Genomic DNA, 17702 nt, shown 5'->3' with positions numbered 1-17702 from the left:
CATCTGCAGTTGGTTGAACAGAGGAACCGAAGTGCGTGTACAGAGGACCGACTAGAAGTTACACATGGGTTTTCCACTGTGTGGATGGTTGGCACCCCTAACCCCCACGTTGCTCAGGGATCAACTTTATTCAGTCTTCTTAGCAGAAACGTATAAATACTAAAGAGCATAACTCATGGCACAGGTTATCAGGATTAAGTTAAGTAATGCATATAAAGTACTTACCTGGCACATGATAAGCACTCAGATATTTAGTCATTGTTACTGTAGTTATTGTTGTTATATTAGAGGGTAAAAGCAAGGAATTGAAGTGGTTTGTACTTAATGTTGTAAAGTAGATTTGAGGCCATCTTCTGAGAGTGAGTCTCTCTGAGGATGAAGCAGGGACAAAACAGGAGGATGTTACGAATTGTTACTGATGTGGATGGAAACAGGAGGTGGTCAAAGACAAGTCACATGTTTTTATGTATCACAGACTTACCATTTCTGGTGCTCCTATATTCCTTCTTTAAAGATCCAAACTTCCATCTGTAAAATTTCCCTTCAGCCTAAAGCATTTCCTGTAATGAGGGCTCACTGGTGACAAATGATCACAGTTTTCCCTTATCTGAAAATGTTTTTGTTTTGCCCTCAGTGTTGAAGGAAATTTTCACTGGCTTTAAAATTCTAAGCTGACATAATGGGGATGATGGTGGTTTGTTTCTTTTAGAATTTTAAAGATGTTGCTCCATTGTCTTCTGTCCTCAGTTGTTTCTGAAGGGAAATCAACCATCATTCCTGTCACTGTTTACTTGTATGTATTGTGTCTTTATGTTTCCTAGCTGCTGTTAAGGTTTTCTCTTTATCTTTAGTTTTCAGCAATTTGACTATGACTTGTGTGGGTGTGGTTTCCTTTGTATCCTGTTTTAGGTTCACTGAGCTTCTTGAAGCTGTGGGTTGATGTTTCTAATCAAATTGAGAAAATATCTGACCATTAGTTTTTGTTTGTTTGTTTGTTTTTACTCTTTCTGAAACCCCAACTACATGTATATCAGGTCTTTATATTGCCCTAGAAGTTCTTGAAGTTCTGTTCATTTTTATTCTATCTTTTTAAAATCTGTGCTTCAGTTTGAACAATTTCTTTTGGATTGTCTTCAAGTTTACTGCCCTTTCCTCGGCATTTTTATTTCAGGTATTGTGTTTTTTTGTGTTAAGATTTCTGGGTTTTGTTTTAGTCTCCATATATCTCTTGAAATTCACCCATCATATTCATCTTTTTCCTTTATATTTTTAACACAGTTATAGTAATTATTTTAAAGTTCTTATCTGCTAATCCAACATCTGAGTCATCTGGGTATCTGTTTCTATTGAGTTTTTTCCATTAATTATAGCTTAAATTTCCTGCCTCTTCATGTCTAATCCTTTTTTATTGTGTAGTGGACATTGTGAATAATAAGTTGTAGAGATTCATAGATTCTGTTACCTTCCTCTGAAGAGTGTTGAGTTTTATTTCAATGGGGAATTAAATTATGGGCAACTAATCCTTTTTTTTTGGAAGGGTTTACTTACCATGGTTTTTTTTTTGTTTGTTTTAATAGATCTTTATTGGAGTATAATTGCTTCACAATACTGTGTTAGTTTCTGTTGTACACCAAAGTGAATCAGCCATATGCATACATATGTCCCCATATCCCCTCCCTCTTGAGCCTCCCTTCCATCCTCCCTATCCCACCCCTCTAGGTCATCACAAAGCACCGAGCTGATCTCCCTGTGCTATGCTGCTACTTCCCACTAGCTATCTATTTTACATTTGGTAGTGTATATATGTCGATGCTACTCTCACTTCACCCCAGCTTCCCCCTCCCACCCCGTGTCCTCAAATCCATTCTCTATGTCTACATCTTTATTCCTGCCCTGCAACTAGGTTCATCAGTACCATTTGTTTTTTTTGTTTTTTGTTTTAGATTCCATATATATGCGTTAGAATACGCTATTTGTTTTTCTCTTTCTGACTTACCTCACTCTGTATGACAGACTCTAGGTCCATCCACCTCACTACAGATAACTCAATTTCGTTTCTTTTTATGGCTGAGTAATATTCCATTGTATATATGTGCCACATCTTCTGGGTGGAAGACCTAAATAGACATTTCACCAAGGAAGACATACAGATGACCAAGGGGCACATGAAAAGATGCTCAACATCACTAATTATATATCACATATCTGATTTGCACAAATGCAAATCAGAACTACAGTGAGGTATCACCTCACACTGGTCAGAATGGCTGTTATCAAAAAATCTAGAAACAATAAATGCTGGAGAGGGTGTGGTGAAAAAGGAACCCTCCTGCACTGTTGGTGGGAATGTAAATTGATACAGCCACTGTGGAAAACAGTATGGAGGTTCCTTAAAAATCTAAAAATAGAACTACTGTACGACCCAGCAATCCCACTACTGGGCATATACCCTGAGAAAACCATAATTCAAAAAGAGACATGTACCACAGTGTTCATTGCAGCACTATTTACAATAGCCAGGACATGGAACCTACTTACCATGTTTAAAGTTTGTTAAGATAGGTCTATTTTGGTTTTTTCCTTAGTCCTCTGATATAACCCTTAGTCCTGAGATGATGCCCTTTTTCCCAAAGCTGGCCCTTCTGGGGTTCTCACGAAATGCCTGAGGTGTTTACCAAGTCCTTCTAACTTGGTGGGACTAGGAAGCTACCTCAGGGGAAAAACTGGTTAAGCATAGGATCTCACTTCGTTTTCTTCCCTTCCTTTAGAGGTTATAACCCCTCCATTTTCTGCCTGCTTTTGGTCGCTTTTCAGTGATTGCAAATTGTTATTTGTTGTATTTGTGCAGAGTTTATAATAGTTATCTGTGGGTGGGTTAGTTTGATACAAACTACTTAGCCATCACTGGAAGCGAAACGTAGGGAGACGTTTTTGAGCAGAGCTGATGGCTCAGCCACATCCAAGGACAGTGCCTGTGCTTTGGCACCAGTGTGTGCAGCTGTGGGAAGGTCTTCAGTGGCTCAACGGCCTGGCTGGGTGGGAAGTGTGGCCAGAACAGGTCTGAGAGACTGGGCACTTAAGGAACCAGGTGTTTCTCTCATGTAGAAGAAGCGTGAAAGTAGGAATAGAGGTGGGAGAGAGCTGGAGAGATAGGAAGTTGGTCCTTTCAGCCTTACTTTCATCATTACCACTGATCTGCTATTGTGAGGGGTAATAAAGTATGTGAGTGTTCAGGAAATGGTGTTTATGATTATGGAGGCCACTGGGTTGAGCTTTACCAGAGCTTGATCCACAAGGCACAATCCTTGTCATGTCATCTGGTGACTTCTCTGTCCTCCATGGAAGCACATGTGAGGCGAGATGGGGTTGTCGTTGTTACATTATCATCAGGAACATCACTGTCACCACCCATGCTGCCTACCCTTGAGGGGTATGTTTCTCCGTGGTTCTTTGCTCTATTAGTTAGGATAGAGCTAGGCTGTATTAAAAGAAACTGCAAATAACAGTGGCTTAAGCGAAATAGAAGTCCAGTTCTCTGTCACACAACAGTCTGGGCATAAGAGTCTCAGGCTGCTGAGGGGGCTCTACAGGCAGGAACTCAGGCTTCCTCTGTCTGGTTCATCTGTCGCCACTACTCTGTCACCTTCATCTGGATGGGCCAATATGACTTATTATCACCTGTCTTTATTCCAAAGAGTGGGAAAGGGAAAGGGGCAGCTGTGGGTACATCGCCCCTCCCCATGAAGGACCCATCCCAGAAGATGCAAATGTCACCTTCACATCCCACTGACCAGAGAACTTAGCCACCCAGCTACAAAGGAAGCTGGGAAATACAGTCTTTATTTGGGGCAGGCATGAGTTCATCTATACGTTTGGAGTCCTAATACTATAGAAAGGGAGACTCCATGTTGGGGGACAGCTAGCAGTCCCTGCTACCAATCCTGAGGTCATACACCGGGTTTTTTAGCTCAAGGGTCACTTTACAGAAGGAGCTTGGCAGTCCCTGGGGAGGCCACTGAGCACTGGAGTTGAGAGATGTCCGCCTGCTCTGTACATTTCTCCGTGACAGCAGACAAGGATCATTGCTCTAACAGATACCAATAAATGGAGGTAGTGTGACTGTTAAGGAACAAGGCTCAGTCCACAAGCTGCTCGTCAATTCCAGACTTATTCCCCAGTGGCTACACCATGCAGGAAAGGTGTGCAAAGCTGGGCTTGAAAGAGCCCAAGTGATGCCAAGATTTTACGCGGACCCTCCCAGCTCTGCCTCTGATTGGCAAAGTCACACTAGGTGTGTGCTTTAACTTTCCAGGTCTCCAGAGTAGGGGATTGAGTTGTATCTAAGGTGTTTGCTTAGCACGCGTGTTGTAGAATTGTATGATTCCTTGACACTCCCTATCTTTGCACTAAAGCAAGCTTCCAGGAGGACGCAGCCACCTTAACTCCTTTGTGGAATGGGTGAGGATGGGAGTGTACATGCACCTGCTTGAAGTCAGCCGGGGGGCCTGCAGACATGGGTTTTTCTATTTCCTTGGGCTTCCTTGGTTGTGTAGTCAGAAGTCACCGCACAATTTTCCTTTCAATGAAGCTTATTTTTCAACCCTATTTTTCTTTCAAAATGCTGTATTTATGCTTCTAGAACTATTATATGTTCATTGTAGAAAACAGAGAAAAGTATAATGAAAGAAGCAAAAAAAAAAAAAAAGCACCCACAGTGTCAGTACTCAGACACCAGCACTATTAAGGCCTTAGTGTAGTCCCTTCACGTCAACGTCTAAGAAAATATGAAAAATACTTGTATCTCTACTTCAGTTAATCAAGTTGGGATCACACTATACATGATGTTTTGTAACCTGCTTTCTTTCACCTGATGACCATTTCCCGAAATCCTTAAATATTTTTCAAGGACGTGATTTTTAATGGCTGCCAAGGTTTCTAATCATTTGGATGAACCACAGTGTCCTTAACCAGTGCCCTGACATTCAGGCTGTGTCGGAGTCTCCATTATTATTAATTACACAGCAGTGACTGTTTCACGCTGACAGCATCTTGCTCCCGTCACAAGCACTGGGTGCGGGTTCGGCCCAGAGAGGTTGGAGGCCTGCCCCAAGCCACACAGCAAGTGAGTGGTGGGTCCCAGCCATCTGGCCCAACTGCGCCTCCTAGTGCCAGGACAGAGGAGGCACAGGCGTGACCTAGACAGTTGGCTTCCAGTGTGTCGGTCTGGGTAGAAAAGAGCTGGTGGGTTTCGAAACGAGATGCTGCTGTGGGTGGCTGTGATGTCCCTGGGGAAAGCCGGCTGCTCTCTGCCTTCCCCCGTGGCAAGCCGCCCTGCCCCCGCTCCACCTCCTGGGCAGTGGTGATCCCCTGCCAGGCGCTTGAGTTCCAGGGCTGAGGAGAAAAGCTTTGGGAGCCTCGAGTGGAGGCAGGGAGGGAAGGAGGCAGGCGGGGCCCGGCAGGCTGGGGCAGGGAGACCACCTCGCTCCTGCTCCTCCAGGCCCCCACCTGAGCGGGGCAGGAGATACACGTTCCAGTGGCCCTGCCGCTGGGGAATCCTCCTCACCCACTCTTTCCTCTCCTTTCCAAAGCACTTTCTCTTCCTCTCCAAAAAGTATCACTCCCTAAAAAACCTATCCTCATCCTTGTTTAGCTCAAACTCACTCCCTCTGAGAGGGGCAAGAGGGTTCACTGTTGAGCTGGGGGTGGGGCAGCAGAGCAGAACCCACCTAAGGCTCGGCGTAGGTGACCCCTTTTGCTGGCTGTGTCCCCGCCTGGGTGACTCAGCTTTTGCCCCTTGGCCTGAGACCTTTTGGGTTTGACCATTCTGTGCTTTTCTCTAACAGGCAACCATTGGGATTGACTTCTTGTCAAAAACCATGTACTTGGAGGACCGTACGGTGAGTGCCTGACTTGAGACCTGGGAGGACGGAGAGGGCTCCTTGGGACCTATCACCTGGGGCCCCTGCTGGGCACCGCTGAGAGCCTGTGCGTGGCCAGCGTCCCAGAGCCGGGCCCTCCCTCAGCCCCCACTCCCACCACGAGGACCTCACTGCCCCCTGAGCCTCCTCCCTCCCTGTGACAGGTGCGACTGCAGCTCTGGGACACAGCCGGCCAGGAGAGGTTCCGCAGCCTGATCCCCAGCTACATCCGGGACTCCACAGTGGCCGTGGTGGTGTACGACATCACAAGTGAGTGTCGGGCCTGGGTGCTGGGCGGGGGGCAGCTCGCAGGGGCTCCGGGGCCCAGGTGCGGCCCCAGCCAGGCTGCAGAGTGTGTGTGTGTGTGTGTGTGTGTGTGTGTGTGTGAAGATGGGAGAAGACGCTGGTCCCCAGGCCAACCTTGACCTGGCAGCCATGGTTTTGTCAGCAGCATCCCAGTTCCTTACCGGGTTCCCTGGGAGGGGAGGCCCAGCGGGTCCAGGAGGGCCTTGGGTGGCCTGCACTTCTCACACACTGTGGCTCTTCTGGCCAAATCAGCTGTTCTCAAGAGCGACGCACAGCCCTGAGGGAGGCTCGTGGGGCTGGGGTGAGGGGTAGGGCCTGGTGCAGAGCCCCACTGCCCAGGCAGGTGTCAGGGCACACACCTGGCAAGCCCCTGGGCTGCAGTCATGGGCGTGGTGGGAGGCTGCCCCAGCCAGCTGCCTCTGGCTCTGACCGCAGGCTCCCTGCGCACCTGAGAGCAGGTGGGAGCTGGGCCCCGAGGAGGCCTGGGCTCCTGCAGCCTGACGCTGCGCAGAAGGGAGACCAGGCTGCGAGAAGCACAGGTTTCCAGGAAAGGGCGCCTCCGCTCCCCTTGGGCCTGCGGGCCGCTCAGTGGTGGGCGTCGCCCTGTGACTGCTCTTCTGTGAGGCCTGCCACAGCTTCTGACAGAGGCGAGAGCTGCCCTGAAACGCCTGGCCTCTCCTGGCTTTTATCTGCTCCTGGGGCCGCCTTCCCCCTCCCCTGACTTTCAGGGCCTGAGGGTGCTCTTCAGAAACCCCTCTGAGCTCCTGTCAGTGGGGGGCTGCTCTGCAGGGCCCTCCTGCCCTGGGAGCTGCTGTGGTCCCCCCCACACACACTGTCACACTGTTTCCAAGCTCAGCCAAGTCTACTGCACCCATTTCTCACTCTGCTGTGAGCCTCCAAAGTCAGGTCCGACTCTCAGGTGGGCCCTAGGACCACTAGTAGGAAGTCATGACCCAGCGGCCTTCCAGATGCTGTGACTTCTCTCCCCAGAGGGTGGCTCAGCACATGAGGGGCCTTCGGGGACCCCGGGCACAGCTCCACACACACGTGCAGGCGTCCTCGGGAGGACCCAGGCCCACCGGACTGTGCTCCCGCCCCACCCAGGTGTCTGAGGGTGCACACTCCCCTCCCTCCTGCTCCTGGTCTTACTCCCTTCCCACCCTCCCCCTCTCCTGCCAGGGCTGCCGCTCACGCCCTGTTTTATCTGCACTTTCCACCTCCAGATCTCAACTCCTTCCAACAGACCTCTAAGTGGATCGATGATGTCAGAACAGAGAGGGGCAGCGACGTCATCATCATGCTGGTGGGCAACAAGACGGACCTGGCCGACAAGAGGTAGGTGCAGGGGGCCGCAGGCCGGGCCCGCTCCATGCCTCTGCAGCTCCTCCTGTACAGGGAGTGCTGGGATTTGTGGGTGAGCAGCCCCTGTGAGCTACCCCCTGCCCAGCACCCTGTCTGACCTGTCCCCCTGCATCTGGGAAGGACCCCCTTGGGGCACCGGAGGCTTTGAAAGCACCTGGTAGACGCCTCTCCGCAGGTGTGTCATGTCTGAAGCCCCAGCTTCCAGGCTGGCAGGGGCAGGGCAGGCCTCCACGCGTGGCCTGAGTGGAGCCGTGTGCGCCCGGCTGGCCCAGCAGTGCATGGTCTGGGCCCGGCCTCAGTGCAGACACAGACACAGCAGCCCTCGGGCTCCCACCGGCCCTGCCCCTGTGAAATGCCTGTGCTGACGTGGGTGTGGGTGTGAAGGGCCTGGTCCTTCGCTGTGTCTGGGTGTGACGCTCTCCCTGAAGAGGCCGCTCCACCCCATCGTCCAGGCGCAGGGCTGACCCCAGCGCCCTTCCCTGCACTGGTCCACTCATCTCATGGGGCAGATAGAGCAATGAGTCATGGACTGAGGGCTTCCTGAGATGTACTCTGACCGTTTAGGGAATAATCTGGATTAGAGGCTGCTTTATTTGAATCTTGTCCTTGAAGTGAAGAAACGGAGTTCAAAGCCCAGCTCCTTTGCAGTAGGTGACCTTGGGGCCGTTACTTTTAACCTCAGTGTTCTCATTTGGAAAATGGGGCTGATGGTTCCACCCAGAGAGACGGTCTGTGGCTGGCAGCGCTTTACGAATGTTGGCTCTGGCCGTGGTGACACTGGGAAAGGGACAGCAGCCACCTGCCTCAGGGCCTGCTCCCAACCTGGACGGAGCTGCCAAGGAGTAGGGAGGGGCTGGTGTCCCGCTGTGCCCTGTGCCCCCTGCGCCCTGAGGGAGCTCTGGGGTCCAGCCCTGACCTCAGGGCTGACTGAGGGGCCCCCATCATCTGAGGCTGCTCCCTCCGCCCCCACCAGGGGCTGCTTCCCTACTGAACTGGTCCCCTCTCGCCTCCCCTCCAGGCAGATAACCATCGAGGAGGGGGAGCAGCGCGCCAAAGAACTGAGCGTTATGTTCATCGAGACCAGCGCGAAGACCGGCTACAACGTGAAGCAGGTGGGGTCCGCCGCCGTTGGCCAAGGGGCTAGAGACTAGGTGGGGCCGTCGACCCACCAGATGGGGAGCGAGTAGCCTCCAGAGTTCTACTGCTGGCCCTCAGGGTATCGGGGCTATGGGATCAGCCACCAACTTCCAGGAGGCCGAGAGAGGAAGCATTCCCCTGCTTCTTACCTCACGTGGGGTGGACGTGCAGGAGAGTCTCTCCAATCAGCATTTTGGGGTTCCTGCCTTGTGCTTGGCAAGTGCTCAGGGCTGTGGCGGTCCAGGCAGGCTTGGAGAAAAGAGCCCACTCACGGTGCGGTCCGAGCTTGCAGTGGGGGGAGGCCTGGGAGTCAGAAGCCTAAGAGGAGCCGTAGGGGGGGTGGGGTTAGGGCTGAGCCTGGGAGCAGGGGCTTCTCCTGGGTCCACAGACCCCCAAGGAGTCCACGGATGGAATTCAGCAGGTCAGTGGACTTAGGTGGGAAACAACTACAAGTGTCTCTGCACTGACCTTTGACAGGCCTCCAGCCTTTCCTGCAGCTGTGAGCGTAGGCAACACGACTCCGTATGTTAGTAGCACCTGTGGCTTTATTACGATAGAGGTCACAGCCGCTTTCTTATCACCTTATGGCGGGGTCGCAGGTCTCTTGAACTTTTTCCCACCTCAGTGTCTCAGGGGCTGTCAGACCCCCTGCCGGCTTCTGCTCTTTAACAGGTTCCCGAGGAAGCACAGGTACTGCTAGTCACAAGTCTGTATCTTTAAAGGTTTTAGAAGTTTGTTTCAATACTAAATGGTTTCCTTTTCATAAAACTTATATGTAATTCATTTCACACACTTACAAGGAGCCCATAGGCTTCGCCAGCCTGCCAAAGGAATCTTTGGTTCAAAAAAGGTGAGGAACCCCTGTCTGCAAGGAAAAGAGGACTCAGAGAGGTGATGAGGAGCCGGGGCGGCCTGGGCCAGGGGACCGGCATGGGCACAGGTGCCACTGGAGGGGCGTCGGGGCCTGGCTGGGGGTCACTTCTGCCCTGCCACCCCCAGCAGTGTCCAGGGGCACTAGACAAGCTGCCACTGCAGCAGCCGGCCTCACGCAGTGAGGGTTTACCCCGCCTGGGCAGTGCCTTGCCAGTGGGAGGTGGCAGAGGAGCAGGAAGGGACAGAATGGGAGGCCCCGAGCTCCCAGGACTCAGTGCCCCCACCCCAGTTGGAGGGTCATCAACATGGCTCTCTTCCCTCCCATCCCCTTCCCAGCCTCCTTCGGAGTAAGGCCAGGGTGGCCGTGGTGTCACCTGGAGGAGAGAGCTACCTGTCCCTGGAGGCCTGCAGGAGACACTGGCTGCTGCTCTGCACGGCCCTGATGGAAAGGCTTGGGGGGGCGGGGAAGCAGAGGGCAGCAGCCCCGAGGGCGGGTAGCCCCTGCCCCCGTGGTCAGGGAGATGCCGATGCCCCCCTTTCCAGATTGCTCTGGAAGCCAGGCGATGGTCTGAGCCGGAGTTGTGTATGGTCACTTCTAACCCTGTGTGGTGGACAGGCATCTCCATGCAATGCAGCCTCCTGGACTCTGAACGTGAGCGTATCTGCTCCCAGAAGCCCCCGTGTGACCCCGAGAGCTTCCATCTAACCGGCAGCTTGGCCACTGGCAGGGGCTGTGACCGTTTTGACAGCCAGCCAAGGCAGAGCAGGGCTGCCCGGGGCAAGGCCTCGAGGGGAGGCTTGCGGAGTGACTGGGCCCTCTGCACGCTCTCCCACTTCTGCCAGCCACGCTCCGAGCCCCCTCTGCAGCCCGCCCACAGGGTCCATACCATGCAGAGCCCACCAGCGGCTTCCCCGCTCGGACCCGTACCGCCTTTGGTCCTGTCACCCAGCCTGGGTGCTCCCATGGGGCTGGGCTCTGGGGTGAGACCTTGAATAAGACTCACCCTGTCTTCAGAGAGCTCAGGCAGTGGAGAAGTTTTAAGCCCAGAGCTCACCTAGTTCCTGCAGTTGGTGTTTGTAGAGAGATGGGAGAGCATTCAGGATCTTCTGGTGCCTTGTATTTCTGCCTTGTACTTGCTGTCACCCGCTAGGTTCCACGCATGCACAAACACACACACACACACACAACCACACGCACTCAGTTCTCATGCACACTTTACAGACTTACACGTACAGAAACCCCACGTGTACATGTACACACCATACACACTCATTCCCCCCCCACAGATGCCACACATCCACACCACACCACCCATACTCCTCTACACACAATATGCACATCGCACTCACCCACACCCAAGCAAACCCACAATGTCACATTCACACTCCTGTGTCCTTATTCCCTCTGAAAAAATCTCTCTCCGCTGTGACTGTGTGGCCCTGACTCCCAGCTGCCCCGATGCCCGTGGACTCGCAGGACTCCCTGAGGAGAGGGTCGTTGTCTCAAGGGCAGATCGAAAGTCCCTTCCCCACACCGGGTCCCTGCATGGGCAGCGGGCCAGAAGCTTGTCTCCCAAGACCTAGATCGTTTTCTGCACCGGGGTAGGTCCCTGCCATCCCCATGACCCACACTCAGCCCCTCATGACCCTGTGGCCAGCCTGCCTGGGGGAGAGGCCTGCCGGGGCCCAACGCCATGAGAGGTGCTGGGGGCACAGGTGGGAGAAGTAAGGTGCAGCCCCTGCTGTCCAGGGTGCAGTCAGTGGGACAGAAAGAGAGTAGAGCCCGAGGTCATGGTGAGAAGAGGCAGAGGGTGGAGACACCGGGAGCAGGAGGGGAAGGATGGGGGCTCATGCTGCATCTCCCCCTCTCCCCAGCTCTTCCGACGTGTGGCCTCGGCTCTGCCTGGAATGGAGAATGTCCAGGAGAAAAGCAAAGAAGGCAGTATCCTTTTCCTTTGACAAGTGAGTGAAAGATGTGCTGCAGAAGCCATTTATTCATTGATTTATCCACGTGGCATGTTAGAACAGTGGACAGACCCTTGCCAGGTCTCCAGGCCAGCCTTCCTGGCAGATAGCTGTTCTGTGGGGCCTCCTCTGTACAGGGATGACGCTGAACTCCAAGGTCCTTAAGACCACATCCAGCTCGAACCACCTAAGCTTCCAAAGCAGTGTGGGAATGCCAGAGGGATGTGTGTGGAGTGACAGTGTGGGGACTGAGAACTAGTAAGTGCCCTTCTTTCCAGTGAACACAGATTTGTATTTCATGGGGACAAGTAGAATCTCCATTTCTGTGCGGTCAGACATGATTTCAGCATGGCCCAACCTCCTCTACGCGAGACGACTCCCCCACCAGGTGTCTCCTCCCCTGCCTGCCCTGCACAGCCCGGGCCTCCCCACTGCTCTGGGGGCAGGGTCTGCACACCACTCACACCATCCACCCCAGAACTCAGGCCACACCCAAAAGCTGAAACTGAGGCTCAGAGAGGTGGTCTGATTTGCCCAGTGGGAAGGAAGGCAGTTGTTCATTGTCTATTTACTAGTTTATTTATAGTCTGCCATGTTATAAAAAATGTGTGTTTATGTACAGATACGCTACATACACACAAAACAAGATAAAAATGTACATAAGAAAATTGGGGTTTAGGGCATTGGGGTTCAGGAAAAGTCATGGACAAAGTCATACTCAGAATATGCCATGGCCAGGTGGCCAAAAAGTGGTAAGGAGGGAAAGTGGTAAGTAGTCTTTAAGGGAAGCATGGCTTTGTATAGCACTTAACTTCTGAAGAACCTCTCCTCGTCCTTACCTTGGGACCACAAAACCTCCCTAGGACACGGGCAGCGGGTTCCATCGCAGGACTGCTTCTCCCAGCCCCACACGAAGGGCGATTCTGTGCAGGGCTGTGACCAGGCCTGGCCTGGCTGGGATTTCAGCCCAGTGAGGGCAGAGGGAGCAGGCTGGCTGTGCGCCCTGCACCCGCTCCTCTGGCGGTTCCGATCCGTGCTCCTCCAGCCCCCAGTCCCCACGGCGCCCGTGGAAGGGGCTGGAGCGGGGCTATGCCGACACCCTCCCCCAGCGATGTGGGTTCTCACAGCAGCAGCCTCAGGGTCTAAGCGACCCGTTCTGACAGGAGCTTGAGGGGTCGAGGTTGCTGTGCCCACCTGGGCAAGGCCCACGTAGCCCTGTAATTTGCAAGGTGGGCCCCGTGCCCGGCCGGCAGGCTCCACCTCCTGGGCGCTTTGGGGTGGGGCTGATAGGTAACAAGGCCAAGGCCGAGGCCGAGGCTGGTCACCGGGAAGCCTTCTAAGAAAGGGTCTGTCAGGCCTGTGTTTGGATGATGGTCCCACAGCCCAGGACAAGTTTTACTTCTGGTGGATACTGCTGAGGGCATGCATGTGGAAGTGTCGGGGAAGAGGTGGAAGGGTGGGAGCTGGTGACCCTGCATCCTTCCCACCCAGGCAAAGAAAAGAGCAAGTTCCTGGGTGTTTGCTGAAGGACAGAGGGGCTGCGCAGGGCAACTTAGGGGGCACCGGGGCCGGAGCGGGGGTGGGAGCTCCTCCGAGAGAATCATCTTCCTTAGCCCCGCCCCCCTGCAGTGATCGACATCAAGCTGGACAAACCCCAGGAGCCTCCGGCCAGCGAGGGTGGCTGCTCCTGCTAATGCAGCCTGACCGCAGGCTTCCTTTGACACTACTCGCTTGTTGTGTTGCTTCCTATTGGTTAGCTTCCTAAGGGGGGTGGGAGATGAGCTTATCCAGATGGGAGGATTTTTCTTTTCTCTCTGTCTCTAGGAGTCGGGTGGGGTGGGGAGGGAGGTTGGGCATCAGGGATCACGTCACTCTTAACAGCTGTTACTTAAACAACTATTTTTTGGTTTGGTTGTAATATATTGTACTTTATTAAGATTGCCAAAAACTGTTAAAATTAAAAAAAAATTTAAACCATGTGTATACAACTTTTTGCCAGATAAAAATGTAGTCATTTTTATTTGAAAGATGTGCTTTTTTTGTTTTTGTATATTTGTAAACTTACAGAGAACCTTTTCCACACGCCTCCTCCTTCCTGTCCTCTTTGAACGGTTCATCACCTCTGCTCTCCTCCCACCCCCAGACCAATACAATAAAGTTAAACAATTAACTGGGCGATTTAATTAGGTTCCAATCCCCAGGCTGTCTGGCCCAGACCAACCAGCGTCCACCAAACAGGCCCTGCCTGGTTAAATCAAACACTGATTGAACGAAACAGCCTCTGAAGAGGCAGCTCTGACTCTGTCCTTCTTCCATGGCCAGAGTGGGGCATCAGCCACGGCCCCGAGCTGAAATTAAGACCTTGTGAACTGCAGGGGGCCCAGCCACAGGCCCACTGGAATTATTTCTGCCTCTTTCCCCTCCCTGAAAAGCCTTGAGAGGGCACTCGCCACAGGCAACCTTCCGTTCTCTGTGGTCCGCCTAGTGATTGGCAGAACAAGAGGTCATGGGAAGGAAGGAAGGACGGGGTGCTGTTGGCACCTGTGGGCTGGGTTATAGACTGGGGGCACCATGTGTAGTTCTGAAAATGTTTTAGCCAACCTGTCCGGCGATCAGCACACGCATCTGGGTTGCAGGGAAGGGAAGGGCAAACGGAATCTCAGTGTGTGCCCCCTGAGGCCCTCCTCCTTGGATGCCAGGAAAGCTGGAGCCTGTATCACACAGTACTGGCCCGTCTGTGATTGGGGAAGGGAGGGTCTGCAGAACTGCCACCTGGAAGATGCATGTTTGCCAATCCTTGGTTGCTAATACTGTTGATGCTGTTCTGCAAAAGCTGACTTCTTGACGTGTTTCTGCCACTCTGGCACGGTGCAGTTGAGATCTTTGTGCACAGACCTTTGCAGATATTGTAGCAGCACTCTGCTTGCCTGAGGGTAGGGCTGAAGTGGGGTCCCCAGAAGGCTTCCCAGAGAGAGACGTCCTTGCCATGTTTGACTCATTTCTGAGAGGACTTAGACCTGAGGACCTATCTGTAAAATCTCTGAAGAGAACTCTCTCTTTCACTAAGTGATGTAGCCTGCTTGGCCAGCGTTCCAAATAGACCCAGACTCACCACCCCTGAGCTGGCACAAAGCCAGGCAGTGGGCAGCCACTCTGGCCAAAATCGGTAAGCCCTGCCCTCCAAGCCGGCACTGACTCTTCCTCCAGGCCGCTATTGGGCTTGTCATAGATGAGCTAAATGACCGTCCGGGGTGTGGTAGGGGGTAAATTCCTCCATAAAGCGGGGCTCTGACAAGTTATTGCAATGAATTTGGAACTTCTCAGAAACTAATCCAAACTGGCAGCCTGTAAGTGCAGCAGGAACTGGCAGGACTCATTGATAAGTTGTCCAGTGGGTCTGTCACACACTCAGCTAAGGAGACCGCGTGTCAGAGCTGATCTTTAGAGAGGAGTGTATCATCTTCGCGTGAAGAAAAGAGGAAGCAGGATTCCCACTGAGCTCCTCTTCCAGAAGGCATAGGCTAAAGTACGAACGTAATTCCAGTGTCACGTGTTGAGTTTTTATATGTGTGTACATAATTATATATAGGGATAGACTTGTGTATACACCTTCCACACACACATTCTCACAGAGATCCATGTGCTCAATGTATATTCTTGTTCTTCCTCCTCTCAAGTTGGAACTTGCATTGTGATAACAGTTTTGGAAATTCAAAAGTACTGCAACGTGTTGAAGTAAGAAATACTGTATATTGTCCCAAAACTTGTGATTGTCTTGCCATCAATAAAATACTGCATAGATGTGTTAACTACAGGCAAAACTGGCCCCTGGGAATATGTGCGCTGTTTCCGTCTGTGCTTGTATGCACAGGTGTGCGTGCCCACCTGGGCCCGTAGCCCCACCGTGGCACACCCCCAAGTGGTGCTTGTTGGAAGAGTGCTTACTTACCTCGTGAGAACTCATAGGAGTCCAGGTGACAGCACCCGGCTTGGCTGGCAGTGAGGGCCATTGCTTGTGGCCCCTGGGACAGCCCCATCTGCAGGGCTCTCTTTGGGTCTCAGTGAATGAATGGATGGTGGATTTTTATTTTCTTGGCACTAAGAGTACTTTCTCTTGAAACATTCTTGTAAAAAAAAGGTAGAAACTCAGTCCCCTTCTCATGTGCACACATATCCAAGGCACCACTGTTTTTTTCCGTCACAGCCTAGAAGAATAGTAAGAGACGCAGTAGGTACAACGTGGCTTGATGTGGCGTCGGTGAGCCATCCTTTTCCAGCGCGTACACAACATCCTCTCTCCTGAGCCCGGGCGCTCCCAGCCCCGTGGGCCTCTGCAGGTGAGGGCGGTTGCCTCCCCTCATCCTCCCATCTTGGTAGTGCCACACCGTTCCATGGGCACCCTCCTCGGGCCTCATCTCCACCCCTCATTCCTGGGTCTGTCGGGGCAGCCAGACCTCCAGCACAGAAGGGTGTTGGCTCCTTGGCTCCCGTTTTGGGCAGGTACCATCACTGTCCTCTTGCTAGTAGCTAGCATCTTGTCTCAGAGTTAAGGTTCAATAATGAAATGATCAGCTTCCCTTGAAGAAAATATCATGAAACTCCTCGGCATACGCAGTGAGGGTATCCCATCGTTGCCGAATCCAGGCAAAGGGGAGGAATCCTTTTAGGAAATGATCTCAGTTTAGCCAGTGGTTCAGTCTCTCTCCCCACAGAGCAGCCCCGACCTGGGAGTAGAGCAGGGTCATCTTCTGTAGCCCTCTCTTTTACTTCGAGGAATCTCAAAGAAAAGCTGTCAGTAAAGCTCCTGTTTTGTGGGCATCTGAAAAATTGAGCATAGGGTGGGAAAAGCAGGAAGCGTATTTATGAACGCACACAGGTGCCAGAGTGAGAGTGTGGCGTCAGCATCCTGAGCGCTAGAACCGCAGCTGTGTGGTCCGAGGTGAGCAAGTGCTGACTCAGTCAGAGGCCTCCCTGCCGTCACTGTCACCACCCTCTTCCTGTCAGCGTGCTCAGTCGGTCTGGAATGTCCCAGGTTCGAGGAGCAATGGCCAGATCAGTTCAAGTGTCTCAGGCAACAGAAACAAGGGTTGTATGGTGGTAGCTAAGGGTGCAGAACACATCTTGAGTGCAATGTGTCTGTCTTCCTGGTGGCCAGTCAGTGCTGGGAGCCCCTGCCCTCAAGTACCAGGTGTGACAGTAATGGCACCGCTGGCTTCGGTGTCCTGCAGGCAGAGCAGCCTCATTCCTTCACATGGCGGAAGGCCGGTGAGGATGTCAGGATGTGAGAACAGGTAGCCGAGGGCTGTGAGGTATGTCTGAGCCACACAAAGGGCAGCTGAGCTGAAGTGTCGGTGCATTAACCCGTGCGCACTAGTTTCCTAACTACCTCTCCCCCAAGAATGTGAGGCATTGTCCCCTGGCTACAGCCGATCGAGGCGGAGAGCTCAGAACCCTTCCTATGCCAAGGCAGGAAAATCAGGACCGAGAAGGGTGACTTGCTTACGGTCACCCAGTAAGCCAGAAGCGGTCAGAACCAAGGTGTTTCCGCTCTTCATCCATTGCTGACCTGTGTGTAACAAATGTGACGGTGCACTGGCACACAGGGCGGCTGGGCATGCGTGCTCCTCAGGCCATCTCTACTCTGGTTCAGATGTAAGTAAGTCTGTCCAGCATAGCTGAGTGAGGCAGGAAAGAACCCACGTACATTTCAGGCTCCTCCATTGCAAAGAAGGGCCAGTCCCCAAGTCCACTCTGATTGTCAGACCAGGGCACCCTTTGGACTTTTTGTTTGAAATGGACTGTTTCAGTGTTCCAAAACCTTGAGCTCTCAGTGTGTAAACTCCCTGGACACCAGACCCTCCGCCTCCCTGTGTGGCTGACGCTCCGGGCAGGGCGTGGTTTATCCTTGCAGTGGGGTTCAGACCTTCCTTCCAGCGCGAAGCCTCCATACATCGACGGCCAGCCTGTACCACGTGTGTGTCACCTTCCCCCTCACCCGTCCCCATAAAAGTGATTGGCCGTGAGGAGCACAGAGGGTGGCATTTCCATCTCTCACTGGCTCAGCAGATTTAAATGGCCACATTGACTTTACATAAAACTGTGTAAAATGTGGAAGACTCAGCATGTTGATCAAACAATAAA

General features: G+C 52.7%; 1 protein-coding gene across 1 annotated transcript in view; it reads left to right on the top strand.

Annotated features, from left to right (window-relative positions):
• Window positions 1–17702, top strand: part of RAB6B (RAB6B, member RAS oncogene family) — a 61298-nt gene extending 43596 nt beyond the window's left edge. Inside the window, exons 3-8 of the mRNA XM_007170378.2 lie at window positions 5844–5897; window positions 6083–6188; window positions 7448–7559; window positions 8605–8698; window positions 11472–11538; window positions 13191–17702. Of these exons, the coding sequence (XP_007170440.2) occupies window positions 5844–5897; window positions 6083–6188; window positions 7448–7559; window positions 8605–8698; window positions 11472–11538; window positions 13191–13255 (498 nt within the window). The 3' untranslated portion in view covers window positions 13256–17702. The remainder of the gene's footprint in view (window positions 1–5843; window positions 5898–6082; window positions 6189–7447; window positions 7560–8604; window positions 8699–11471; window positions 11539–13190) is intronic.

Source organism: Balaenoptera acutorostrata, chromosome 4, assembly GCF_949987535.1.
Source record: "Balaenoptera acutorostrata chromosome 4, mBalAcu1.1, whole genome shotgun sequence".
Lineage (NCBI taxonomy): Eukaryota > Metazoa > Chordata > Mammalia > Artiodactyla > Balaenopteridae > Balaenoptera > Balaenoptera acutorostrata.
Note: the sequence above shows the minus strand (reverse complement) of the source record. Positions and strands in the feature narration are given on the sequence as shown.